The 27,849-nt window shown below is 57.3% G+C and overlaps 1 protein-coding gene and 1 long non-coding RNA gene across 2 annotated transcripts in view; one reads left to right on the top strand and one right to left on the bottom strand.

Moving 5' to 3' along the window:
- On the bottom strand, positions 1-27,401 carry FIGNL2 (fidgetin like 2). Its single transcript, XM_074325662.2, has 2 exons — positions 27,085-27,401; positions 1-4,598 (listed from the first exon to the last, which is right to left on the bottom strand). The coding sequence occupies exon 2, from the start codon at positions 4,585-4,587 to the stop codon at positions 2,608-2,610; it is 1,980 nt and encodes a 659-aa protein (XP_074181763.2). The 5' UTR covers positions 4,588-4,598; positions 27,085-27,401; the 3' UTR covers positions 1-2,607.
- LOC148759066 (uncharacterized) overlaps positions 26,975-27,849 on the top strand; it is a 35,897-nt gene continuing 35,022 nt past the window's right edge. Inside the window, exon 1 of the long non-coding RNA XR_016021739.1 lies at positions 26,975-27,108. This is a non-coding gene — a long non-coding RNA (uncharacterized LOC148759066). The remainder of the gene's footprint in view (positions 27,109-27,849) is intronic.

A 27,849-nucleotide genomic window follows, 5' to 3' on the forward strand; every position in this document is an offset into this window, starting at 1 on the left:
AACCACATGTCATCGCTTTAATACTGTGTAATACTTTCTTTTAAAATACAGTCTCTTCTGAGGTAGACAGACCACAACTGCAGAGCATCGTCAGACAGGAGATAAATACTTCCATGTACAACACAGCAAAATGAGGTAGAAATGGTTACAGTCGGAGGAGAGGACCCCAACCCCAATGTGGGTAGAGAAAGGAGGGCCAGCTTGTCCTCCCCTAACCCCTGCCCCTGGATTCTTTGGTATGTCCCCCCAACACTGCCAGAGCTGGACTCCCCCTTCCCGCACCTGCCCCAGCGCCCATGAGGTAGGTGCTAGTAGATTGGGGCATGTCTCCTTGTGCAAAGTTCCCCAAGGCCAGTAGAGGAGGCGGTGGGGGCCCTGGGTCTCAGTCAGTGAGCTCCCCCCACCCCCAGAGCTGCCTGCCTCTTGAGGGAAGGGAGCCCAACCCCCCTTCCCTGCCGCCCTTCCCCCCATATATAAACACACACCTGAGAGAACCTCCTCACTCCTTGCTCCTTCCCAGGGTCTTTCACAGCCAAAACCCTGTGGCCCAGCCTACTGCTTCTGAGGCACCAAAGTTCTGCAGTCAGCCAGCCCCAAGGAGAGGAGGGCCAGAAAGAGACCAAGGATAAAAAGGGGGAAAACAGAGCAGCTTTCCTGTTAACACTGCTAGGCCAGTACAGGCCCTCAGCACCTTGGCACCGGATATGTTCCCTGTGGACACCCTTCCAGCTGGGAGTGGGAGGTGGTACAGAGATGCGGAAGCTGTAAGGGTGGGCAGAGAACCGGAAGGGAGGCTGGGGTGGGAGAGAGAAGAGGTAGGGGTGAGGGCTTGTTCCCCCCAACTTTGGACCAAAGGTCAGCGTTGTGAAATGGGCTCCCTGAGGGGGAGGGGACACACTGCTGAAGCCCCATCAAGAGAAGTTGGTGGAAAGGGAATATGCTTCTCCGAAGAAAGCACATCAAGCCTGGGCTTCCGGTGGAAAGTGTGGGCAGGACTAAGAATAAAACACCAATGTCAGGGGAAAGCTGCCTGCCCATCTCCTCGCTTCTCACAACCCCTGCAGCTCCAGACCTAGGACCCCAGGAAAATGGGAGAGGCATACTTCCCCACAGAACCTTCTCCTGTTAAGGGATACTCACCCCTCCTCAGAGCCTCCCAGCAGATGGGGAAGGCTGAGTCTATAGTCATTTTTGTGCCCAACCAGACTTGTGGCCAGACTGTCTTCCATAAAGAGGGAATCCATTTAGCCTTAGTTATAGGAGATCTCTGGCTGGACAAGGGCCAGGTGAGATGACCTCTCTGGGGACTTTCTGCCTAGGTCACCTTTGCATTTGGGCCCTTTCAGACTATTTCTTGTGCCTGGGGCAGGAAGTGGGCAAGGGCATCCCAAGCCTGGTTAACCCTTCCTAGAAAATACTGAGAGCAGTGGGGCCCAGTGGGGAGAGCAGCAGAAAGGGGCTGAGACCTACCTGCTCTCAAATCCCACAACCCACTCCCCCACACCCTGGCCTCAACCTTGGACGTGGGGAGGAAGCCCTACAAATACATTCCGCTCAGCCCTAGGAAGAGGAGGGGTCTCAGTGTGGCTCTGGGTCCTCCTTTCCCCTTCCCCACAAGTCTCACTTTCTGAGTCTTCTGGGAGAATGTGCTCCCTTGGGGGTAAGGTTGAGGGAGGGAGGGGAACACACAGGAGAGTAGCCAAAGTCTAACATTCTTTCTGAGGTCAGTTTCTTCCTGAGTTGTCAAAATAAAAAGAAAAACAGCAAGTTCTACACATCTTAAAAAAATAAGAGGCCTAAATAGTAAACAAGCTACATTTCTGGGATTTCCCCCTCGAAAACAAACAACAACAAACCCTTCTTTGGGTTTTTTTGGGTGTGTTTTTTTTTGTTTTGTTTTTTTGTTTTGTTTTTTTTTGTTTTGTTTTTGTTTTTGGGCAACCCCCTCCCCGCCCAGACCCAAGGTTTCAGCTGGGTGAAGGGTAATGGGGTGGGAAGGAACTCCCTACCCCCTTCTCCTCAGTCCCTGGACCTCCAGATCTCCTGCAAAGGGACACTGCAGTCTTTGAAAGAGAGGGACAGAAGGCAGGGAAAGGGACCAAGAGACTCAGAGAGGCTGGAGAGCAAGGGATGGAGACAGAAGCATAGAGAGTGATAGATGGAAGGGAGAGGGAGGAGCAAAAGAGAAACAGGGGCATGATGGAGGGGTGGGGGGCACTGACAAAGCAACCCGGAGAGAAAACTAAGCGAATGCAGAGGAAGAGGAGGGGGCATGGAGGAGAAGGGGAGCCATTCAGAAAGCGAGGAGACAAAAGGATTGTGGCGAGAGAGCAGGAGTTCCTTAGGCCCCGGGTGCCAGCCCATACCGGGTCGGCCTGTCCATGCGGAGCGGAGATGGCGAGCTTCCCGTCCACAATAAATAGGGAAAACCTGAGTACACAGCGCATATGGCATCTATCTGCCTAGCAGAAGCATCTTCTTTCCCACAAAAAAAAATCCACCGACAGCCCCGTCCCCTCTCCCACTCCACATTCATCACGGCACCCTCCCAAACGGAGGGGACAGGGAGGGAGGGGCGGCCGCTCCTGCGGCCTCCCCGGTGCGCCGTCAGTGTCCGCTGCCGTACATTTTGTCCCACTCCACGTACGAGTCCAGGTCCTTGGGGGAGGCCCTGGGGCCCACCTTGGTCAGCGCCGCCTCCAAGTCCTTGTAGGAAAGGGGGCGCTGCAGCCCCGGGAGGCCCGCCCCGGCTGCTGCCTGCTGGCACAAGTGCCCCAATTCACCCCCGGAGAAGCCCTGGGTGCCCTGCACCAGGGCCGCCAACTCCCGCTCGCTCAGCACGCAGCCCTGCTGGGCCAGCGCCCGCTGCAGGATCTGCCCGCGAGCCGGCCCGTCGGGCAGCGCCACGTAGAAGCGGAGAGCGAAGCGCCGGCGGGTGGCCTCATCCAGGGCCGCGGGCCGTGCGGTGGTGCCTATGACCAGCACGCCGTCGGCTCCCGCCCCGCAGCTGCCGTCTAGACAAGCCAGGAGCGGTGCTTGCAGGGCGCCGGCGGCGGCGGCGGCGGAGGCACCGTCGTCCCGGGCCGACAGTAGCGCGTCCAGCTCGCTGATGAGGAGCACCGCGGGCGGGCGGCAGCGCGCAGCCGCGAAGGCCGCCTGGAGGAGGCGCGCGCCCTCGGCGGGGCCTGGAGCGGCCAGCGTGGCTCCGCGCAGACGCAGCAGCGTGGCGCCCAGCTGCGTAGCCAGGCAGCGGCCCAGCAGCGCCTTGCCGGCGCCCCGCGGCCCGAAAAGCAGCACGGTCCGCGGCGGGTGCGGGCTGCCCGGGTAGGCGGGCGGCCTCAGCAGGGGCCACACCAGCTCCTCCTCCAGTGCCGCCTTGAGCGGGCCCTGGCCCGCCACGTCCGCCCACTGCACCGGGGGCCCGCAGTCCAGCATCTTGCTTGTCACCAGCTCCAGGGCCCCCGGGTCCACACCTTTGGGAGGCTCCCCCGACGGCACAGCGAAGGCCCCGCGTTGAGCCGGCGCCGGGGCGCGCTCCGGGAACTTTTCAAAGGGTTCGAGTTGCGAGCCGTAGACCGAGGAGCCCAGAACCTTGAGGGGGACGCCGCCAGCGTACTTGCCCGACGCCTCATCCGCGGCTCCCGCCGGCTTCGCCCGGAACCCGTTGCCTCGACACTCGCCGTTGTCCGCGGAGGTGTAGGAGGCGCCGTCGGCCTTGGCGGGCTCGTAGACGTACTTGCGGTAGCGGCCCTCTGCGCCCTCGTCGGCGGCCTTGCGCTTCAGCGACACCCCGGCCTCCGCGCCCGGAGCGGCAGCCTGGAAGCTGTAGGAGGTGGGTGCCGGCCGGGGCGGGGCGGGCGCGGGCAGAGGCGTGGGCGCCGCCAGGCTTGAGGGCAGGTAGGGGGTCGGCGGCGGGGCCGGGGGCGGCGGCAGAGCTCCGTAGCCGGGCTGTGCGGCGTAGCCCCCCGCGGGGTAGTTGTACAGAGGCCCTGAGGGGCCGTAGCCCGGCGGAGGCGGGGGCTGCAGCAGCGCGGCTGGGGGCGGCGGGGGCAGCGCGGTGCCGGTCTGCGCGCAGTAACCGGGGGCCAGATAGCCCCCGCCGTAGCCCGCCCCATATTCCGAGGCCGCCGACGGGCCCCCGCACGCATTGCCGGCGTAGAGGGGTTCAGGCAGGTTCCCGGCTAACACCGGGGAGCCCCCGAGGCCCCCGGAACCGCCCCCACTGCCTGACTTGGTTCCCGGGAGGCCCTCGTGGAGTGAGGCCAAGGGGTAGTGTGGCTCCGGCCCTGGCCAGGGCTCGGGGTCCCCCTTGGCGCCGTTGAGAAAGGCGGCATCGCCGTAGCTGCCCAGGGTGGGGCGCTCGTAGGGCGAGTCCAGGACCCCTGAGTATTTCTCTGCGTAGCGCTTGAGAAGGTTGGAGGCAGTGAGGGCAGAGATGTCGTCGTGTGCCCAAGCATAGTGGCAGCGCTGTCGACCCCCAGGGGGCAGCTCCAACTTGTGGGCCGGCGACGGGGTGGTGGAGGAAACGTCCAGGTGCTGCTCTGGCCACTGGTTGAGGGGCTGGGCGTGTTCCGGTGTCCAGTGCATCTTCGACAGAGCTGCAGGCAAGAGACAGACGGGGCTCGTGAGGTCCTGCAGAACCCACCGACCGCCAACCACAGGCCAACCCACGGAGGCTGCAGCTTGGGACGGGCTGGTTCTCTGGCATCCGCCACCCCCCCACACCCCCCCACACCCCCGGGGCACCTTCTCCAACCCCAAGTACACAATACTCGACTTGTCCCTCAGCCCCAGGATGCAAGTTAGTATTGAAAATACTACCCTCGGAGCCAGGAGGGATCTGGAAATGACATGTAGGCCCTAACTTCACCTCGTAGGCAGTGATGATTGTTATGTCCTGGCCATACCAGTCCTGCCTTCTAGGACACATGTCCTGACTTTCAGACATAATATAGTGAAGGATCAGGCAACGGGCGGGACACCCCAGCCAGTGCTGGGAATGGTCAAACCCAAGTGGGGCCCACTGGGTACCAGCTGTTTGCTGCATACCCACCATGTGCCAGGTGGGCACTACAGTGGCACTAGGGTTGTGTAAATAGAGACGAGTGAGGCCTGCCCAGGGCCCCTGGCCCCGTGGCTCCACAGTTTGATAGTCAGCAGTGCTCTGTTCATGTCAGAGATTCCAGGGCTCCCTCTGGCCCTAAAGGGAGAGATGCAGATATCTTTGGCAGGGCTTCAGCATCCCTGGGAAACCCCAAAGGCTGAGCCAGAAGCATTCGCCTGCTTTCTGTTTGGGGTTCTTTTAGTCTGCCTGATGAAGTCAGCGCACCTGGGTTCCAGACCCAACTCTGCACATGATGGCTTGTGCCCAGGGCAGGGGTTGCCACCTGCCTCGTTCCCAAAATGCGATTCGCCACAATACAAAACGGTTACTATTTAGAATAGACAGATCATATTCCAGAGAAGATGGAGGGAAAGTTAGTTCACAGCAATGCAAAGTTAGTACACGTCATAGAGAGTGGGTCATAGCTTTGTCTCTTAGCTTTCCCGTAACCAAATAACTCACTTTGCAAAGTAAAAAACTACCACCATCCTCAAAGGAAACAAAATGTTCCTGGCATAGAGATCACAGAAGCAGACCTGTGAGATGTCAGAACGTCCTCTTAGATAGCCATGCCATCAACACAGAAGAAATATTATACTGCTGTTTCTTACACTGTCCCTCAGAGCACCAGTCAAGGCATGAGCCAAACACTGGGAAAGGGATTCAGGGCCTGGAGAACTGCACGCTCTGGGTACAGGGCTCCCATAGGTTAGCCTGATTTAAGGATAAAACCTCCCAGATGAGGTGGGCCCATGGCATGCCACAAACGGTTTTTGCTGCTGAGTATTTCTCACACCTAAGCTTTTGATAAGTTAACCTTACAGGTTTAATATTCTTTCTTCAACAAATTTTTATTGAGCAAATACTAAGTGCTGTGCTCAGTAGGAGGGCAGATTGCAAGGTGAATGTGATGGTTCAGTCGAGTGGAGGAGACAGACAACATCCTTTGTGAGGTAGGAAAATAGAGGTGTGTGCCAAGGGCTCTGGGGCTCAGGGAAACGTGCCATGCCTGGTTGAGGAGGCCTCACCAGGGAGGTGGTGTCTTTACTGGATCTTGAAGGGTGAGGGATCAAGTTGACCAGACAGGCTAGAGGGTTCCAGCAGCCTTAGAGGTGCAGAACACAATGCATTCAGCAAGGCTGGGCTGGGTTAGTTCATATGCCCTATTCCCTTCCTCAAGACAATTTATTGCCACCTTCTGGAAAATTGTCATAATGAATCTACAGATCTATTGTGTCTATGATGTGACTCATGCCCCTTTAGAAATAGGGCTTCTGTGCAGTGCACAACCTATATAATAACACACTGGAAGCCTGGAGGGCGCACCAAGAAATATTGGGTCACTAGAGCTTTGGAAGTGGGTGTATGTAGGGGGAGTGGTAGAAGAGGCTGAAAATAAACGAGTCGCTTCTCTGGTTCTCCACCGTCGCCCTTCCTTGCAGCCGCTTGTTGATAGATAGCACCACCTCCTATGGCTATGACCTGACATCAGTGGGAGAGGACAGTCTTTGAAAAGAAAACTATTTACTCTCATCCCCCTGCCCTAGGGAAGGCATGAGCCATAGATATTAAAACTTACAAAGGAGAGCTCTTGCTTGTTCAGCCTCCATCGGAGAGGTGATGGATGGAGATCACCCATGGCAAGAGGGCAGGGCTGAGTGTGAGGTGTGTAGGGGCAGGTCTATAGCTCTCCAGCTCCTGCTGACAGGTCTCCAAGGAACAGAGGCATTACCTGGTGTCAGAGGGTAATTTCCTGGGACATCAGAAATCACAAGTGCTTTTGGTTTCGGGGTCAGATGAGGTAACGTCAAAGTTAAACAAATGCAAATATTGTGTTACCACATGGACCCCAAACCTGTTCACTGTTACCTGTGCTTTGACTCCATAACACGGAGAAGAGATTGACCTTGATGATAGGTAGTACTTTCCCTGAACATATTAAACTGGGCAGGATGGGGGGAAAAGAATGGCCCCTCCCAGAAAGACATACGTAGACACAGTAAAGAAGGCTCTGTCTGGACTTGTCCACACACGTTTCCTTCAGCCTCTGCCAGACCGGCTGTGCCTCCTCTGCGGTCAGGTCCCCACCCGTAAGGCCCAGTACTCAGGCCCTGGTCACCTCTAGGAGCCCACCTGTGGCCCTCCAATCCTGTCCTCCCAGCATCACCCCCACTGTCGTGTCTACTCCAGCATGAGCCCCTCTCAGGCTGCTCCTCGCCTCTGCCCAGACGGGCCCCGGTCCCTGGCATCTCATCCATGCCACTTGATTTCTACCCTTAACGCTCTCAGATGCTGGCCTTGCATTCCAGGCCATTCTCTTACATTTTAGCCAAGGGCACATCTCGCTCACCTCTCACCTTCTGTCTTCACCTTTACCTAGATCTGCATCCACGTTGCAGGCAGAAGGCCTGAGGGTCTGTCTACTCCAGCCCTTGGACCTTGCCCATGAATTAACTATTCCTGCTGGCTCCCTGGTCCTGGCTCCCTCCTCAGAGCAAGCTTAATTGTTTCCCATCTTCAAAAAGTCCCCCACTGGCTACCAACCCATCTTTCTTCTCCTTTTCCTTTCAATCATCGTTGTCTGCATGCAATGACCTGGACTCTGCCCGAGGTCCCTTAGTGGTCTAAGTGGGGAGCAGGGGGCCAGCTCGGCGACTTCTCCTGCACTTGGTCACACAGCACTTGATCACCAGACTGCCTCTCCCTTCTTCCAAGGGGAAGAACAAAAGTTGGGCCAGAACCCAACTGTCCTGGAAGCAGGCTCAAGCCACCAAGCCGAGGAGGGCGAGGGAGGTGAGGTTGCCACACTGCACCCAGGCTGAGAAGGCTGGTCCGCGTTAGCCGAAGCCCACACCACCTGACCACGCACACATGCACACCTGCAGGCACACATGCTCATGTCCATGCGTGCGCACGTACATATACACACACTCTCTCTGTCTCCGGCTCCTTGGAGCCTAAGTGCAGTCTTCAGTCGAGCGCTTCCTCACACACCCAAGCCCCTCTTTGCCTTCCTCCCCTCCCCCACACGGAGAGACTGGGGTAAAGCACGCTGTCTCCCTGCCCCTGCCCCCAGGCCGGCTACAGCCCTCTTGCTGTCACACAGGGACAGCCGCCTGTGGCCTCGCTCACCTCGCTCACCTCGCTCACCGGCACCTGCCATGCAGCCTCTGCAGGAGAGGTCTCCCCAGGAGAGCCTGCCTCTCTCCCAAGTTCGTAGGCCACACTCCCCTACCCTGGCTGAGCTGGAGGTGAGGAGAGGCCTTTGGGATTTGGGAGAAAATGTGGGCTTTGAACCAGGGATACAAGGGTTTGAATCCGGGCTCACGTACTGTATAACCCTGGTCAGGCAGCCTAACCTCCCTGAAGCTCAATTTCTCCAACTGTTACAGAGCATTACATCCGCCTTACAGAGTGGCCGTGAGGATTTAAAAAGATAATGTATATAAAGTACACAGTCCAGTGGGGGGTACAATTGAGAACCTGAGCAGTAGCCCAACCTCGCTGAGTGACTCTGAACAAGTCCCTTCCCCTTGGGGTTGGGAGAACTCGGAGGGTGTTTTGTAAGGGAGGTTCCTTCCAGCTGACACGACAGAAGGTCCTCATGCCATTTCCCAGCACAGGGGGCAGAACCAGCCCCTTTCCATGCTTTACCTTGTGTAACCCTCACAGCAGCCGTGAGATCGTGCTATTGTCATCATCCCCTTTTACACATGAGGAGGCTGAGGCAGAGATGAAGCCGTCCCCACGGTCACAGAGCTGTCACACAGTGGCGCGGGGCTCGGCTGTGCAGTCTGACCAGAGCCCAGGCCGCCCTGGCTACTGGCTGCACGGCCTCCCTGCTCCAGCCCTACGTCCTCACAGCCAGAGGAAAGCCTGAGGCCATGACCCAGCCTACACCAGAGCTCATTTCCTTGGCCCTATAAAAACAGGAGTCTGTATTTGCCTGGGAATGTGGCTGTGTCCCAAATGCTGTCCCAAACCTTCAGACCTGCTTTTGGAAGCACCTACTAGGGCGGGGCGGAGGAGGGCAGGTTCCCAAGTTGCCTGTGCCCCCCAAGCAGGAGTACGTGTGTCTTCTCACAGCAAGACAGCCCCAGTAGACCTGTCCCTTTCCTGCATACTTGCCATCTGATAAGAATCCATTCCCACCCCCAGGCTGGGCAGACAGTTCCTTATTTGGGTTTGTGGCCTTGCCTGGGGGTGGCTGGGGCTCTGCGAGAAAAGGCAACTTTCTGAAAGTCAAGCTCCTGCCCAGCTCCTTCTTCAAGCAGAGGCTTGAAGGGCCAAGTGCCCTCCTACACACAGGAGGCTGCATCCACTGAACTCCACCCACAGAGCGCCGGCCTCCAAACTCAGGTGATCATTAAATAGTAACAGAGGTGGAAGCGTAAGGGAAGAATTCCTTAAACCCTTCCCTCATTTTTAGGAAGCCTTCCAGGACCATTGAGAGGAGTGGTCTCACAAATGGCCAAAACACCATGCCCCGACCTCGGGCCGCTCCAATCCCCAGGGACCACGCTCAGGGCGGGCGCTCAGTGCATTGGGCCCGATGCAGGCTGTGATAATATGATTTATAATAAGAAATATATATTTAGTTTGCATTCCCTGTTCTTGGCTCACAGCTTCCGAAACCCTTGGAATTTCCTAAACATAAAAGCAAAGAGAGCATCTTTCGTTATGGTTGGTCTCTTGTTCTCAGTTCCTGGAGTAGCTTCAGAGGCTTGGGTAAAATGGGTGTCTTGTTGTAACAAGCCCCTTTCAACCACACCTGAGTTTATGTTAATGAGGTGATTTTTGAGAACCTCCTAGGTAACTTTAAGGATGGAGGCTGGTTGCCAGGGGAACCACCGGATTAGATGGTTGGAACTTTCAGCCCCACCCCCCCACCTCCTGGGAAAGGAGAGGGGCTGGAGATCAAGCTCAATCGCCAATGGCCAGTGATTTAATCAATCATGCCTAAGTAATGAGGCCTCCACAGGAAAAAAGGATGGGGGTTCAGAAGGTTCCGGGTTGGTGAACTTGTAGAGGTGCTGGGAGGCGGTGCCCTGGAAGAGGGCGTGGAAGCTCAGCACCCCTTCTCAGCACCCCTTGCCCTGTGCATCTCTTCCCTCTGGCTGTTCCTGAGTTATATACTTTTATAATAAACCACTAATCTAGTAAGTAAATTGGTTTCTTGAGTTCTGTGAGCTACTCTAGCAAATTAATTGAACGAAGGCGGGGCATGACAACCTCCAATTTATAGCCCATTGGTCAGAAAAGCACACGTGACAACCTGGATTTGCAATTAGCATCTGAACTGGGACTGAGCCCTTAACCTATAGAATCTGAGGCTATCCCCGGGATAGTGTCAGAATTGAGCTACATTTGTAGGACACCCCGCTGGTTTCACAGAATTGGCTAGTGTGGAAAACCCGCAGATTTGGTGTCAGAAGTGAGGCAGTGTAGTGTGTGAGTAGAGGGAGTGTGTTTTTCCCTGACACCCTCCACTCCCATCCTGGCATGCAGGGGCAGCAGACACCCGCGCTGTCACTGTAGGACCCTGGGCAAGACACCTAATCCCTGCCTCTCAGCTTCACTTTCTTCTGTTGTCAGATGAGACAGTTGGGCTAGATGGTGGACCTCCAACTTTTCTCTCACGAGGAATCCTTTAAAGTAAATTGCATACATGATGCGGTGTTAAGGGCCCCCAACCGTGCTGTGTCAACGCCCCCCTCCAACTCCCTAAGGAGGCCCCTGGCACCCTCTCCCCATCTTACAGAAATTCTAGGATTCAGAATTCCATTACCCACGGGGAGGGAGGGACTGGACCAAACAGGGCTGGGGGCGGGGCGGGGAGGAGGGGCAGCTGCGTGGCGGCTCCAGGCCTGTGGAGCAGGGGCTGCTGCCGCCCTCCTGGGCAAGCTCCCTGGGGCTCCATTATCTCAGCCCGGGACAAAGGGGCTGGAGTGGAGAATCCCATTGTTGGGCCTCGTATGGAAATCTCATTAATCTATTCACCGAGGCTCCCACAGGCCTTTTGTCCGAGGCTTTTTGTCTGCTGCTCACAACTGTTGCCCCGGGGGGTCTCTGGCCGCATGGCAGAGCTTGAACAGGACTGTTCCCCCATCCACTGGGCCCTGCCCCCTTGTGCCAACCCCCAGTTACTACAAGAGGAGAGGAGAGGGAGGGAGGGGGCAACAAAAGGACCCCTAAGGATGGGCCACCTGCCACAGCCCCAGCACTCACCACACAGGAAGCTCTCCCAGTCCAGGCCAGAGAGTGCCCCCAACATAGCTGGACGGCCAGAACCCTGCTGGGGGGGCCCTCTGGGGTCTGATACAGGGCCTAGCAATAAATGTTTAGGGGATGAACCCAAGGAGGCCAGAGAGGCAACTGCAAACTCCTCAGTGCAAAGGCTGCAGCCTGTTTTCTACAGGGAACACTGTCCTGTTTCTAGCCAGCCAGCAAACACTTTCAGAACAGCGTCAGCCTCTAGAGACGCAAATTGGATCAAACTGTGATCCATCCTCATGGACTCTGTCCTCTAACAGGGAAGACGAGGTGCAGCTGGTCAAGAAAGCATGAAAGGAAGAGAGGGAGGGAGGGAACGAAAGAAAAAGAAAAAAAGAATGAGTTCTGGAAGATCAGAGGCAGTTGAGGCTATTTTTGGAGGGGGATGAAAGCAGCACCTAACATGGGTCTCTGAAGGTGGAAAGCAGTGGGGCATATTCGTGGACTTGCGGTTGGTGAAGGCGGAGGGCCTGGAGCGCGCAGGCGTGCTGGCACAGGCGCGTCATCACTCACTCACTGCCCACAGCGCCCGTCCACATAGATACTGTTTACAGATGATAAAACCCAGTCCCAGACAGTAGGTGCGGCTTGGCCAAGGTTGGAAGGGGGCCTCCTTGGTCTGCACAGTGTTTTCCCACCTCTACAGGCGGTGGTGAGGCAACAGTGCAGATGGAGGAGCAGACCCCTGAGGGGACCAGGAGTCTAGCCACAAGATCTGAACACTCTCCCTCCATGTCTCTATGTTCCTTGGCTGGAGAACTGGTGAACTTGGGGCTGGGGAAGGGGGAGGGGAGGGCCATAGGAAGATGGGGGAGGGGGTCACACGCTGTGAGCTCCAGGGAGTGGTAATGGTCAGGGCAGGCGTGTCACTGTTGGACTGATTCTTTTGTGTCTTGGGGCAAGTTGCTTGTTCTGTTGTGAACATCGCAGCCTTCTCTGATGCCTCCAACAACGCCAAGCAAACTAGCTTCCCTCTCCATGCACAGGGCCTGAAGAATCTAGAAAAAATCAGCCCTGCTCACACAGGCCTACAGGCCTTGGCTCACACAATCCGACCCACTGGCAGTGCCCTCCCTCTGCCAACTAACTCTTTCCCAACTTTCCAGGTTCCCGGCACGTCCTGCCTCCTTCGTGCTGCCTCCCAGCCCTAAGTGACCCCTTGCCTTTGGGGGAAGCTGGAGAAATTCCCTTCTGGCAGCAAGAACAGGGGATATTCTTCCTCTTGTGCCCAGTTCCATCCTCTCTCAACACTCAAGGACATTGTTCCCTCAATTCTCCCTTCTCCTGCGTCATCAATTTCCCCCTCTCCACTCCCATTCTCATCGGCCCACAGACATGCTGCTATTCTCCCATCTTAGGGGGGGAATGTCCAAAACACTCTCTTGATCTCCCTCCAAATGCATCCTGTTGCTCGCTTTTTACCAAAACAAAAAAAAACAAGAATAAAACAGTTTGAAAGCCACCTACTACTCTTCCTAACTCCTCCTCTCCAGTTCTCTCCAGAGCCCTTGCCAGCCAGGCTTTCACCTCCCGCGCTCCACAGGCTCCAAAGGCTCGAGTGAGTGACCCTGTTGTTACAGCTGATGGTCAGTCCTCAGCGGGCGCAGCTCACCGGTACTGGACTCAGCTGACCAGCCCTCCTTGCTGACACTTCCTCCCTGGGTTCCTGGCCCCCTCTCCTCTCAGCCTCTGTCATGCCCCCTTTGACCCCCTCCCCCTGAGCTTTGCAGAGCCCAGGGCTCAGTCCTTGGAACATTCTCCCCACATTAATTCCTTGGAGACCCCATCTAGTCTCGTGACCTTGACCGTCGTCTGTACTGAGGCTTCCTAAACGTAGTTCTCCAGCCTAGTTCTCCCCCAGGCGCTCCCCACTGGTGTATTCATTCAGCCTTCTTCCTGATACCACCTCCACTTCAATATTTCATTGGCATAAATGACATGTCCAAACATCAAACTTCTGATTTCCTCACCCTGGTCCTACCCCACGGTCTTCCCCATCTCAGGCAATGGTAGGTCCATCCCATCTAACTACTCCGGCCAGAAACCTTGGGGTTCTCTGACTCTCTTTCACACCTCAGACCAGCAAGTCAGACTGGTCCTGGCTTCAAAATCTGTCCAAACTGTATATTCTCAGCACCTCCAGCAACATCTCGCACTGCAGGAGCCTATCTCACCTCCCCATTAATACCCGTGTGCCCCACTCTCTAGTCTCAACACCATGACCCATGAAAACGTGTCCAATCATGTTGTTCTTCTACCCAGAAACTTCCAGTGGCTCCTATCTCGTTCAGAATAAAGGCCAAAGTCCTCACACAGCCCCCAGGTCCTAACGACCTCCTTCCCCTTCCCTCTTGCTGCTGTCCCCTGCCCACCCCCCCCCCCGCCCCCGCCCCAGCCACACCAGACTCCACTTGCTGCATTCTGTGCCTGCGACACTCTTTCCCCAGATTTCTACGGGGCTCACAACCCTCATTTCCGTCAGGTCTCTGCTCACCTGTCACCTCATCAGACACTGTCCCCCTCGACCCGATGGTCTCTGTAGCATCCGTGATAATCTGAGCTACTTGTTGCTTTATTTTCTTCTACCCACTAGAAAGTTCTGTGAGAGGAGAGAGTTTGTTTTGTTCACTGTCATATCCCAGGTACCTAGGACAGTGCCTGGCACGAAATAAATTCATAACAGACTGTAGAATGGAGGAATGGATGGGTGACTAGATGAGCAAAGAGGCATGAAGTTGCCTCTGTGTCCACATAAAGGAAAAAGTCAGGGGGACTAAATTTGAGCCCAGTGAGATGGTGAGAGTGGCAAGAGGCCAGGTAATTACCTCAGGGGTGCACAGGGAAGGGTGCCTGAAGCTGAAGGGCACCCAGCCCAGCACCCAGGCGTCCCACCTGGCCTCCTTTTTTTTTTTCAATAGTCCTCCTTCTTTCTTCCCCCAGCCAGGCCTCTGGGGGAGGACAAAAGGGGCGATGGAATTCCCATCAAAGGCCACCGGACACATGGTAAAGAGATCAGGGCCCTTGGGATCCTGCTTCCTCAAGGTAGTGAGGCCTCCCCGCCAGTCTGGCTCCTCTCTGGGGTGGGGGGTGAATGGGGGGGTGTACTCTGGCCCTGGACTCCTCATATGTCAAATGCCAAACAGCAGGAGGTCAGCCTGAGTGAGACTGGCCAAGGGGGGTGGGGGGGCCATCTGGGCTGTGTGTGCATGCAGTGGGGGGAGGGGAGAGTGCAGCAATCCCTGCCTATGTCCGTGGTCAGGGCCACAGACAAGCTGTGACCATCTGTTGTCTTGAGAGGCCAGGCCAGGGGCCCAGCACCCTTGAGGATAAACCTTCCCTTTCCCCCAGCCTTCTAGTGTTTGCAAAGAACTTTCATGGTGGTCATTCAGTCTCACTCTCACAACTGCCCTGCTAGATAAGCATATTCTACCCATTTTACAGAAGAGGAAATGGAGGCTTAGAGAGGAGTGATTCTCCCAAGGTTGAAAGAGCTAATAAGAGGGGAAGCTGAGACTCAGCCCATTCTGCCAGCCCTTCCGTCTCCCAGCCTTGCCAAGGTGCCTCAGCGCCAAACACAGGGCCCCTCAGGGCTCTGCTCTCAGGCACAGCTCCAGCCCAAGCCTGCCCCATACCCACCTCTTCTAGGAAGCCTTCTAGGACTGACCCAATCCCCCCAAGGAAGTTCCTAAGATGCCTCAAAGTCTAGAGCTCCATAAAGCCACCCCTTTCCCACCCTGGGCTGTTGGTCTGTCCCTGGGTGTTTGGCCCCCTCGCGGCCCAGGACCTCTCCAGGGCAGCTCAGCCACCCACAGTAGATGTTCCCCTAACTGCAGATGGTCCACACTGAGGCTGGACATCTTGACAGACTGGAAGGGAGAACCTACGCTGGGAAGAGCCTTGCCAAGGTCACAGTCAGGAAGGGGTTTGTACCCAAGGGTTTGGCTTCAGCCACTGAACACAGCTTCTAATCCTGTGCTACCCAAACTGCAGCCCCTGGCCACAGGGGGCTATTTAAATTTAAATTCACTCAAATTTATTAATTATTTTAAATTATTATTAAAAATACATTATTAAGGTTAAAATAAATTAAAAATTCACTTGCTCAGTAGCACTAGCCACGCTCAGGAGTCACGTGTGGCCGCAGCTACTGTGTGGGACAGTGCAGACACACAACATTCTTGTCATCGCGGAAAGTCCTGCTGGGCAGTGCTGCTCTAACCTCACCCAGGACTCGGGTCTGCAGCCGGGTGCTTCCCACAACAACTGGAGCCTTCCACGGCTTTCTCTTGAACTTAGAGTCTCACTCCTTAGGATCTCCAGGTAGATTTCCCTAGGACTCGGACTGCTTTCCTTAGGATTCCTAGGCCGTTTTCTGGCAAGGATGGGCTCCAGCTTCCCCAGAAGCCAGGGAGGGGGGGCGGGGTAGCTGGACCTACTACTCCCCATCAGCCCACCTGTCCTGCCTGCAGCCGCCTGGGAAAGGAGGGGCAGGCTGAGGAGGAGCAGAGAAAGGTAGGACAGGCAGTTTGTCATCTGGCTTTTCAGGCTGTGCTTCCTGCCCTCCCCCATCAGCTGCTCAGTACCCATCCCCCCTCACCTACCATCCTCATCCTCATCCAATCCCAAGGACAGATGGGGGCCGGCAGAGAGAAACGTGACCACAATGAAAGCACTCTCAAGTGGCAACAGAGTCCGAGGGTCACAGCTGTGTGTCCCCCGAGGCCTGGCCAGTCCCTCATGTCTGGCCTTGTGTCAGCCAGGTCTGGGCTAAAGCTAATCTCAATGAGGGGAGGGGTCCATTTAGGAATCTTAGTGGGAGATTTAGGAATCTGTAGGTGCTGGATTGTTCCAGCAGACACAACTGCAGTTAAAACTGCAGTCACTCATGTAGTTACTCATCCATCCGTCCATTCAACATACATGGAAGAAGTCCCCATCATGTCAAGATGTAATAAGAGGATGTAAAGATGGACAGGTGGGCTCCTTAACCAGCTTGACCAGGTAGAGACGTGGCTTGTTCTGGGCTTAATCCTCGTTCCAGGCTAGATGAAGATCCTTAGTCACTGCCAGTGGTCAGCGCTCCCCCAGCTGCTGCCATGAACCCCCCCCCCATGGTCTCTTGGCCAATCACAACACTGAAGGGGAAGTCCCATTGCCCGGTGGCCCCCAGGGAGTGTATTAGCACATTTGAACCCCTCAACCTGCACTGACAAAGCCTGGGGCCTTGGGAGGCAATACAGGAGTTGGGGGACTGTCCTCTCTCCCCTCCCAGGGGGAAGCTCAGGACGAGATTAAGCATTCTGGGGCACAGGAATTTGGGGGCCCCAGCTCCAGCAGTGAATAAGCGTTCCATAAAATCCCAATTCACACACTCACTGATGAAAAGGCCTATCTGCCACGGCAGGGTAGGGTGGCTCCTGGGCTGCCCCCCCTCTTGCACAAAGTCCTGGGGAACCCTGAGCTGGACCCAGGACACAGTCTCCTAACATTTTATCTGCAGACTCAGTCCCACTCCCGATCTCCACGAGGGGCATCTGTCCCCAGAGCTTGGGGACCTGTCTGTACCCTGTGTGATCTGGCTGCCTATGGGGGGTGGCCCTCCTGGGAGCTGTCTTTGTCAGCCCTCCGTAAATAACAGCTCTTTTCTCTCCTGTGTGCCCCGGGGCTGCCAGGGCTGATTTCAGCCTCGTCAGCGCTGCTAATCACTTTTCCAGCTCTGAAGCCCTACTCTCCCCCCTCCTCCTTCCTTCCAACGGCCCCTCCAAGTTTTCTCTTCAGCCTCCTCCTGGAGCTGTCACTGCTGGGGGTGCTCTGAGCCCTTTCCTTCAGCACCACATCTTACCCCCCCTCCAGGGTAGGCAAAATCCAGGAAGAATGCCTGTCCCCAACCCATTTCCTTGGAGATACCTGGTAGGGAGAACTAGCCTAGTTATTACCCTCGGAAGGTCAGGCTGTTACCTCCCAGAGGCCATTGCATCCTGGACTGGGGCTTGTTCTCCATGTCCCTCAGTCTCCACAGCAGGCTGCTCGGGGGACTATGGTTGGAGCCCATTCTACAGCAGGACACACTCCTTCCTTTCTCCTCCCTCTCTTCACCTCCTGGGCTGCTCCCAGGGACCCACAGATGCAGCCTGGACTCATCAGCAACGTTAGTTAGGAAGGTGTCTGAAGGCCAGCCTGAAAGACTGACCAGGGCTGCTGGTCTCTGAGCTCCCCTCCAACAAGCCCAGGGGGTCCACGTGGAGGTCACAGCCCCACCTCCCTCCTGTGGCTCATGACGCAGGGGGTCAGCTTCTGAGATATAGGACAAGTGTCTCTTTCTGTTTCCTCTGGTGAGAGACGGGGGAGGGGGGGGAATGTAGCACCTCCCTCACAGGCTGCTGTGGGCAAAGAAGGAAGGGTGGTACTTTCAAGACTGGCTGGAGGGGGGCCTGGGGAAGGGGCAGGACACAGGGCAGGCCCTTAAGAAGCTGGCTAAGTGCCTCAGCCTGCGAGGGGGGGGCGGGTGACGCAGGAGAGGGAATGCTTTCTAGTGCCAAAAGGATCCAACGGGCTTGAGGGACTCAAGGAGAGAAGTGCACTGTCTGAGCCACCGCGAGCCCCTAGGTGGAGAGCACCAGCCTGCAAGAGTGGGTCCGTTGCCCCTGACTGACTTGCAGGAGGGTCTGCAGAGGCTGTGAGGGGAACCACCCTCACCATCCCTGAAAATGCGGTCCCAAGCCCCAGCTTCCCAGGACCTGCTGGCCTGACCTCTGACTGGGTCCTGCGGCATCAGCTCGCTCTCACCAGCATCTCCTGTGCCAACAGAGAAGCCCCAGGGCCCTGACATGCTCCCCCTTCAAACTTCTGCCTCTTCGAAACTGCCCAACCAAGGTCACACGCCCCTTCAGGTCCCTCTTGAGAGCCCACTGTGTCAGACCCAACTTCATCCTGAGCCACACTTTTCATGGTCCCTGGCAATCTCAGGGGGAGGTTTAGGAATCTGGGTGAGACTTTAGGATCCCCTGAGGCCCACCAAGCCTCAGACTCAACATGTCCAGGGAAAATATCTGCCTTCTTTCTCCAGGTTCGTTCATTCACTCAGGAAACCCTGGAGGCCTGTGCCTCCTCCACCCATCTAGCTGGTCACTGCGCCCCCTGACACCCTCTGAAAGGACCCACATACTCAGCTGGCCCAGCATCTGAACTCATGTCTCTGCCCTCCTAATCCGCTTCTGAATGGCTGCCTGGGTGGTCCTTCTATCTGAAAGACTCAACCCCCACTCACCATGGCGGACAGCAAACCCCAGAGCCTGGCACCAGAGGGAGGTTAGTTTGTCCTTCCTTCCAGCCTTGGCTCCTGCCATTCTGGCTCTTTCTGGCCGCTCTGGCCACAACAGTCCATTCTTTGGGCCATGCATGTTCCTGCTTCCAGGCCTTTGCTGGGTTTGGCCTCTGCCTAGTTCTGCAGCTGGGCGCCCAGACTGTTAGGTCACTTTGCCTCTGATGCCCTTGCCGGCTCCCTCCCGGGTGCCCACCTCTGCCCCTCTGTCCTGCCACTCACAGGCCTTATTTAGAGTCGATGTCATCTGCTAAACTGGGCTCCCCATCCCTGCTCTGCTCTGACACCCCGCCCCGGGGCCTGTGCACAGCAGTTCTGTAGCCCAGCAGTCCCCCACTACTCCCTTTCCTCTCTGTCCTTTTCCCTCTCAAAGTCTCCTCCCTCGAAAAACTACCTGATACAATGGGGGTAAGAAGAGGAGGGCCTTTGGAGTACTTTCTTACGATAGAAATTACTTGTAAGCAATTCCTCTTTTTAAAGATGATTTACTTTTTCATTGAGGCACAAAGGTTTGCAGCTGAAGCCTGTGCTTTGCCCCAGCTAGAGCCAACTCCTCTCTGGAGCGTTCAGCTTCTCTGTACATATGATGGGACAGTAACAGCCATCCCAGGGCGCTCGGGGCCTCAGTGCATTCACGCCGAGCGGGCACCAGTGTGGGAGGCTATGGCTCCTGTCCAGCGTGGGCCCCACTGCTGTTCGGGGCTGAGTGAGACCCTTCCGTGCCTGTCTCTTCGTCCCTGGGACCTGGCCCTGCGTGGATGTGGGATGCAGCATGAGCACAGGGCCCTCTACAGCTTTGCAGGCATAGGTCCCTTTTGCTGTCTGGTAAACATGTGCCCTCTGCTCAAAAATACTTGTTCAATGCATAAGCTAGAAATACACAAGAAAACAATGTTGTAGCTATGAATGGTAATAGATGTTAACTAGACTTCTGTGGCGATCATTTCACAATCTATACAAATGCTGAATCATTAAGATGTACCTGAAACCAATAAAATTAATACGTCAGTTATACCTCAATTAAAAAAATAATGCATGGGACAACTCTGTCAGTCATACCTCAGTAAAGGTGGGGAAGATAACATTTTAAAATACATGGTTCTACAAAGGGAATTAACATCACTGGAATACAACTGTAACCGTGAACTCGTCCAGGGTCATAGACCACAGGTCTCAGCGCAAGAGACTAGAGCCCGCCCCCCCCCAACCCCCCCAAGCCAGGTTTAGGATCCAAGGTTGACTTCAGTCCGTGTAGGTGGCATGTGACCTCCAAAAAACTTAAGCTTCAAAGGCTAGGTGATCCTGTGCTCCTGGGCACAACATGCCCCCCTCCCAGTGCCTGGGGGTGGGTGAGGGACGCGCCCCAGCAGGCGAGGCCTGAGCGGAGGTGAGGAGCAGGCCCAGGCAGCCCACCCAGGCTTCCCCAGGGGCGCCTGGGCCCCTCCACCCTTCCCAGCCCGGAGGTGCTGAGCTGAGTAACTCCAGCTATGCAGCCTGGCCGGTCTACCTGGGTGTGAGTGGGCAGGGTTGTCCTCAAGGGGGGTGGCCCCCCACACCTGCAGGGCCACAGGAACAGAGAGAGGGAACTTGGGGGAGGGTGCGAGGCAAACACCGGCCAAGCACAGCAACTCCTGTCTGCTCCTGTGTGGATCCTAGTACATGCACAAGCGCGGCGCTGCCTGACGCATTAGTGCCTGTGAGCCTCACAAAAACCCCGGGAAGCAGGTGCAACTGACATCCCCACGTTACAGGGGAGGAAACTGAGGCTCAGTTAACTTGTCTGAGTCGGCAAGCGAGGACGTGGTGCCACCTGCCTGGGCAGTCTGGCTCCAGATGCTTTTCTGCTTCTCACCTAAGAAGCGGCCGTTCCATTTACCAGCTTCTTACCAGCTGAGGAAGCGGAGACACGGGTTGATTCCCGCCATCCTCCCCCCCCCCCCCCCCTTAGCCCTCTTCTCTTGACCACCCCCTCCACACTCAGCCACACACCACAGAGCTTAGCGCATTTCAAAGTGCTTCTCGGCACCAAATAAGTCAAGGCAGGTCTGAGACTCCAGGCCCAGCACAGTCACTGCCACGCCCTGAGGAGAGTGATGAGAGGCAGGGCAGCGTGGCCCACAGACCAGGGCTCGGGGAACAGGGAGTGTTTACTGGGAAGGAGAACGTTTCCTGAGGACCAGAGATCTCCAAATACCTGAACGACGGGCAGGTGGCAGACTGTGCCCCTCTGCAGCCCTTCCACTCCGCCCCCTTCTCGACTGAGCTAAATGCTCCAGGAAAGATGTCGGGCTTGATGTTAGCTGAGAACCTGTGGCTTGTCTCCAGAAGTGATGAGCTCCCCGTCAGTCAAAAAATTCAGCACAAGAGGCTGTGTCCGGAAGGCGCACGCCCTGGCAGGGTGAAAGGCTCTCCTCCTCCTCGCTAGGCCACCCCCACTTGCCTGTCTTAGAGGCACTGCAAACCCAACAAGTCCCACACTGAACACCTAAGCACCACCCTGATCCTCCAGCTGCCTTCCCCACCCCAACGAGGCAGCTCCAAGCTTTCCCAATAAGGGGCTCAGAGCCTAAAACTCCAGCCTGAAGAAGGCTGTGGTATGGAAGATGGTGACATAGGAATGGCCATCCCACATAGGGCACAGTCTGTCTAGAAAAGGAGCCCCTTAGACAAGTGAGGGTCCAGCCACTAATGAATGCTATCTCTCTGAGGAGCTGAGTGGAAGGGGCAATTTCCCCTGGTGGCCAGAGTTCCCAGGGAACCCACAGGCACACTTCGGGGTGGGCAGAACTACATGAAAAGGGGGGGGTATTCTGTTTTTTCAGTATAACCTGAATCTCACCAGTTTTCTTTCCCCACTGGCCTGGAAAAAATACAAACACCCCAGACTCTTGATCATCCAACGGCCAAATAGGCCAGTCAGCAGCAGCTGGACTCTGTTTCCCACTAATTCCCACTGAATTAGGGCTTCTGTCCCCTCTGAACAGCCTCCCCCTGAGAACTCAGTCTCCTCGGGACTCAGCCGGTGATGTGATGCCCTGCTGTCAGGTACTGGCCTTTTCCCTGAGTGTCTCCTCTCCCACCCATCCTGTGCCCACTGCACAGCTCTGAGCATGCCAGCCCCCAGCTCATATGCCTTCAGTGGTTCCCTTCTACACAGGGAACCCAAAGAGAGCGGTCCTGAAAGCAGAGCCTGTCCCTTTGCTTCTTCACTGGTACCCAACTGTCTTATAAGCTCCTTGAATGTGGACCACATCCGAAAATAACGGTTGTTGAATGAATGGCTGCCTGGGTAAAATACCCAGGGCCTGGCACTACTGGGAGGGTCCGACCAAATGGGCAGGGGTGTGTCTGTGCTTTACATTAGGTGCCTGTGGCAGAGCATTGCCAGCGCAAGGGATGTGCTCTGACCCTCCCTGGCCACGTGGGAAGCTGAGGGCTGTAAACACGGGAGATCTGAGGTGTGAAGGCCCTGGTACAAGGGGAACCCAATGGGTGCATGGGGAGTCTCAGGGGCTCAGGAATCCCAACCCAAGCTGGGCACCCTCTGGAGCCTGGCAGAGGTACACCCAGGATCCTGTACAGTGCTGGGACACAGCAGGTGCTCAGGACAGGGTTGTCAGAGCAAAATGCAACCTCTCTGTCGCGTCTTCCCAGCCATCCCTGAATAATCCCAGCACCGGGCTGGGAATCAGGGGGCTCCAGTCTGCGGGGGGGGGGGGGGGGGGGGGTGAGGGCAGGTAGAGGGAGTTGTGCTTCCACCTTCCAGGTGCCAGGGTAGTCAGGCTGGCTGTTGTCTCCCTAGCCCAAGTTCCCCCCCTCTGCCCTGACGACTTTAGAGAGAACCTCAAAGATGATCCAGGCAGCCCTGCTATAGGCCAGAACGTTCACATACATCCTTTGCCCCGTCCTCCTACATTAGGAAGTGGTTCCCTGAAGTCCCTAGGTTCTAAGCAAGTGACCAAAGGTAGGTGTATATTGCAGAGACAAAGGGCACACTATTTGAAGCCAGGGCTCTGTCACCTAGTGTTTTTATCCCCATGTGGCAAATGAAGATCCGGAGTAAGGGACTTGTCTAGGGTGATGACACCTGATTAGTGACAGGGTCATTGCAGCCCAGAGTTTGGCCCCTAGGGTGAGGGCCATGACAGGTCATCAAAAAATGGGGTCTGGGCCACAGCCCGATGGAGGCTGGCCCGTGGCCACTGCCCAACACTCCATTCATGAGAATCTCCCACCTCACCTCCAGTCCCCAAGGTGAATCAGGGCAAGGCACCTGGGTGCTTGCCACCGCAGTCCCCTCTCCTTAGCTGGGCCCAGTGGGGAAATGTCAGCATCAGCGGCGGTGACAGCCCGGAGCACTGTCACTTGCATTTCTGATCAGGCCGCCACGGACCCACAGTCATTCAACACTAGAGCTCAGGGCTTCCAGCTCCTGCTCCTGCCTAATTTAATTCGCAAAATGCTTATGAGATAGAAACCATTCTTGGTCCCATTTCACAGATAAGATATACTGTAGAGTATTTAATAAATGCTGCATAAGTGGTAGCTATGATTTATCAAGACACTTATGAAATACTTGGAGGAGAGCTCGATTTTCCTGCCACTCATCCTGGTTCCTGGGGACAAGTGGCTCCTAAAACAAAAGCCCTGGACATCCTTTGTCCAGACAACACACTCAGATGAGATGATGACCCCACACCCTGGCCCAGACCGCAGGAACCTTCCCCATTCAAAGGCTGGCCCATCACCTTGATCCTCTACCCCTGGTCCCTTAGCTCATCCCATCCACCTGCCAGTACTAAGCCATGGAAACAGCACCGTGTGCGGCAGTAAAAGTGCTGCGCTGCAGGCCTGACTCTGCCTTCAGCATGTCATAAGGTGCTGGGCTAGGGTGAGGGCTTCTTGATGTAGGGTCCCCATGGGCTCCAAGGACCCTTAACCCTCTAAAGCATAATGTGAAGTTCGGTGTAGATGGATAGAAGTGCATTTTGGGGGGACAGCTTTCATAAGTCCCTCTGAGGAGTCTATAAATCAAAAAAAGTTATGGGGCCCCAGACTGAGTGATCTTGAAGCCCCCTTCCATCCTAGTATTCTTGGGCTGTATGCATTTCAACATAAACTCCATTCTCCAACCTTCAAGATCAACTCAGCTGCCACTGCAGGAAACTCAGGTTTCTTGCTTCTTTGACTGCAGCACAAGGCTTGGGACCCCATGACACAGTCTTGCAGGGTCTCTCCTGCCTTGCTCTTCCGTACGAACCTGCCAGCTCCCAGAAGGGAACAGGACGAGCCCAGGGCTGAGATGGCAGAAAACACCAGTATACCCCATGTGGGCTCGCCCCTGGCCACAGCTTCTGTCCACTGGAAGGCAGGGGCTGTTGCAGACCACAGGTGCACCCAGGCCCAGGGTCCATCTTTCCCTGCTGCAACCCTAGGACCTCACTAAACCTCTCCTGCGGGGAGCCTGGTTTTCATTAAATCAGGTAAAGGAGTCATTAACTGCCAGCCCAGTAAAGAAGCAAAGTTCTGCTGGAAGGCACAGGGAGGGTGAGGGAGACCAGCCTGTCCTCTGCCCTCCCTGGCTGACCGATGGTGGGGGGAGGGGGAGTCAGGGAGGCTGGGCTCCTAAAGGGTCCAGCAACTGCAGCAGTAGGAGCTGGGGGTGGAGAGTGGGGGCAGTCTTGGCCCAGATAATAAGCAATTGTTAATGTGATCCATATGGATCCTGACTGGCCTCTCTGTTTAACAGGATGATAATGGCAGGGAAAGAATGCTGATCTGTGGGGAGAGGAAGGGGCAAAGTCCTCCCCTGACTTAGGGGGAGGGGGAGGACCAGCAAGGAGGGGGAGGAGGAGACCCACCCAGGGGTCTCCACCCATCCAGGAACCCATAGCTATTTGCCTGAAAGTGTCCAGATTCCATGCTTTGTAGGCTGCCCTTACAAAACCCCTTTAATTCAGCCAACAAATATTTATGAGGCATCCACAACGTGCCCAGCCCCGTGCCAGGCACATGGGGGCAAGGGGCAGGAAAGGGTATGTTCCACCTCCATCCTCCAGGAGGCAAGGCCTAGGGTGGACTTGGCCACAAAGCTGAGGGAGGTACAGGTGCAGCGCCAGAACATGGAGGGACAGGCGCTGACTAAGAGCTGAGGGTTCTGAGGAGGCTTCGCGGAGGAAGTGTGGCATCCGAGTTGGGCCTTGAAGAATAAGGAGGTTGTGGAAAGACAGGGACAATGGGGAAGGCATTTGGCTGAGGGAACAGCAAGAGAGCAAAGGCAGAGAGGCGTGAAATTGCGCGGAGAGTCTGAGATCTCAGCAATAAAGCTGCAGCCCGGGCAGGGGAGGGGAGGGGATTCCTGCTCCATAAAAAGCTGTGGTCATGGAGGGCCAGGAGGAAGGCAAGTCAAGGCTCTGGGAAAGGCACACTGGGGGCTGGTCCCTCTGCCCTGCCCCCTCCAGTCGGGGTACTGGTATTGTCCACTCCCAGGATCCTTGGCTCAGACCACCCTTATACCACTGCCAGAAAATCCCGCGGGGCCTCAGAGGCCATCCCTGTGTCTCTCAGCCCCCTCTTCTTCTCCTGGGAAGATGGGAGCCCCCCCCCCCGAGAAATGGGGTTATCTGGGCCTCCCAGGAGCAACCCCACTGCCTCGGGGACCTAAATTCCCTTTGGCCCAAGAGGGCTTTCCCCCAGAAGATATTACAGCGAGGGCACGGGGGTCGCTCCTTACAAGGGTGACTGCTGCGGACGCCAATGGAATCAAGTGGAAATAAATGAAATGGCGTTAAACATGGGAAAGGGGGATTTACGAGGCCTGTCACCCGGTCCAGCAACGCCGGCCCGCAAGCCCCGCCCCTTTCTCGCCCACCCCTGGAAGCCCGACCCCGCCCCCGACCCCCGCAGCTCCCGCGGCTGCCGGGTACCGGTGCTGCGGCTGAGTCCCCGCAGCGCCTCGGCCCCGAGCCGCCCAGCGCGTCTGTCCTCTGCAGCTAAGGCACCGTGGAGAACGGCGTTTGCTTGCAGCGAGAAGCTCGGGGAGGGGAGCTCCGAGGAAGCTCAGCCCAAGAGGACGCACAGGGGTTTCAGGTTGGACTCGGAGGGTCTGGGGCTCCCTGTGCGGCGCCACCCGGCCCACTCTACAGGGAAGGCTCTGGGCCAGGAGAATCAAGAAGTTCGCCCCTCTACCCCGCAGAAACCAGAGTGAGGTTGGGACCGAGTCCCGGTTCCTCGCTGCCTGGCCGGGGGCGGGAGCCCGCTCAGCCGCGGCAGTCGCGCGGACAACACAAACATTCTTCCGTCCTCTATTCTCCTCCAAATTAGGTATCCATGGAGACTGGGCCAGGCAGCCTGACAGCCCCACGGCCTAATCCTGATTTAGTGACCGTCCCTTTAACAGCCCACCCACCCGTCCACCCACCCCTGCGCTCCGGGCTGCCGCTGGGCGCAGGCTCCAGGCCGCTCACTCTCCCCCGCGCAGACCCCTTTCCAGGCCTCCTCGCCCAAGAGGGGCACGGGAACTGGAGGGGCCGGGCAAGGGAGCCTACATTTGAGCACCTACTGTGTGCCCAGCCCTCTGCGAAGAGCCCTCTACAGAGCTGGTTCCTAGCAAGGGAATCTGTGTAGACCAACAGCGGGCTTGTGAAGTGGGGAAGTTTAAGGGGCTCCGTCTAGAGAGCTGGGCGCTCAGAGGGTCTCCCTTGTAGCCTGTAGCCCATGGGTGAAGTGCAGTTTCCTGCGACACCCTGACTCAGATGGAGGCTATGCTCTCTCTGGCCAGAAGAAAAGAAAGGAAGCGCAGGGCGTTAGGGGCGCAGGGCCCGAAGTGGCCTCAGTCTCCTGTCACTGCCCCGTCACGATGCTGGGGAATCTCCGGGCCTGGAACCCAGCCCCCAACCCCCCTCCCTCACACACAGGGGCCGCTGGACAAAGACCTGACGGTGTGGGAGGGGCCTGCGGGCCGGCCCTCGGGCTCCGGACACAAGATACTTCTGGGACCCGAACCCGCAAATCCTGGCTCCCCACCCCCCAATCCCGCAGGCTCCCCCCAGAGCCAGCTACTCGCTATTGCTGCAGGCTCCGCACCAAAGGGGGCGGCGAAGAGGGTGCCCGTCGGCGGCGAAGAGATCCCCTTCTCTGCCCACCCCTTCCCCCTCTGGTAGTGACCCTCGGCTCCCACGCACCCGCCCGGGTCTCTTGCTGGCCTTGCCCTTCGACCCCCACCTAGTTGAACCTCGCGACCCACAGCCCCCGCCCTCTCCGGCCCTCGCACTGTCCCGCACCCGCGGACAAAGCTCCGGACACCCGACCGAACGGTCACCACCCCCTGACCCCGGCCCCGCCGCGCGCTTCCGTGCCTGCCCTTGCCCGGCCCGCGGCCCCGTACCTCGGCATCCCGGCCGGGTCCTAGGTGAGTGTGCGCGGCCTGGGGGGTCGTCCGGCCCCGGGACTGGGGCACGGGCCGGGGGCGGCAGGCCGGGGCTGGGGGGCAGCGGTGCTCACCATCCTGGAGCCGCTACTGCTGCGGCTGCTGCGGCCGCCGCGGCCGGGAGCGGGACTGGGCAGTGGGGGTGGCTGGACAAGGGGCCGCCCCGGCTCCCCCCGCAGGCAGGACCCCCACCCCCACCCCCGCCTCCCCTCGCCCGCCCCCAGCGCCCTCCCTTGCAGGCCTTTGCTCCCCTCCCCTTCCCCTGCTCCTCCCCTCCCCTAGCGCCCCTCCCTTCCCCCAACTCCCGCCCCTTCTCCGGCCCTCTCCACCCCCCCGCCTAGTCCCCGCCCTCCCCCACCTCGCCCCCGCCCCGCCCCCACCTCCCCTGGGCTCGCCGGCCCCTCTCCTCAACCCTCCTTGCCTAGCCCCGCCCCTCTCCCTCCCCGAGCTCTAAAATAAATTAGCCACCTGGGGGGGGGGGGGGAAGAGCAAATGACCCTTGGTGTGGAGAGTGTCCATGCGCTATTCTCAGGCCCGCCCCTGGGCCTGGCCGACGGGGCGGGAAGTTGGGGTGGGGGTGGAGGCCAGGCCGCCCGTCAGGGTGGGGGAGCTGTCCGCCTAGGGGGGAGGTGGCCGGGATTGAGCTGCGGGCCCGCCGAGCGTGTCCGCTGGGTGTGAGCGGCTTCCTGGGTCGAAGGGCAAAGGGGAAAGCAGCCGGGCAGG

The sequence above is a fragment of the Rhinolophus sinicus genome, chromosome 1 (genome assembly GCF_057876585.1).
Source record: "Rhinolophus sinicus isolate RSI-liver-muscle chromosome 1, RSI-T2T, whole genome shotgun sequence".
NCBI lineage: Eukaryota > Metazoa > Chordata > Mammalia > Chiroptera > Rhinolophidae > Rhinolophus > Rhinolophus sinicus.

What these genes read in the sequence shown, in the direction of transcription:
- FIGNL2 (XM_074325662.2), bottom strand. Translation starts at nt 4,587, where the DNA reads ATGCACTGGACACCGGAACACGCCCAGCCCCTCAACCAGTGGCCAGAG.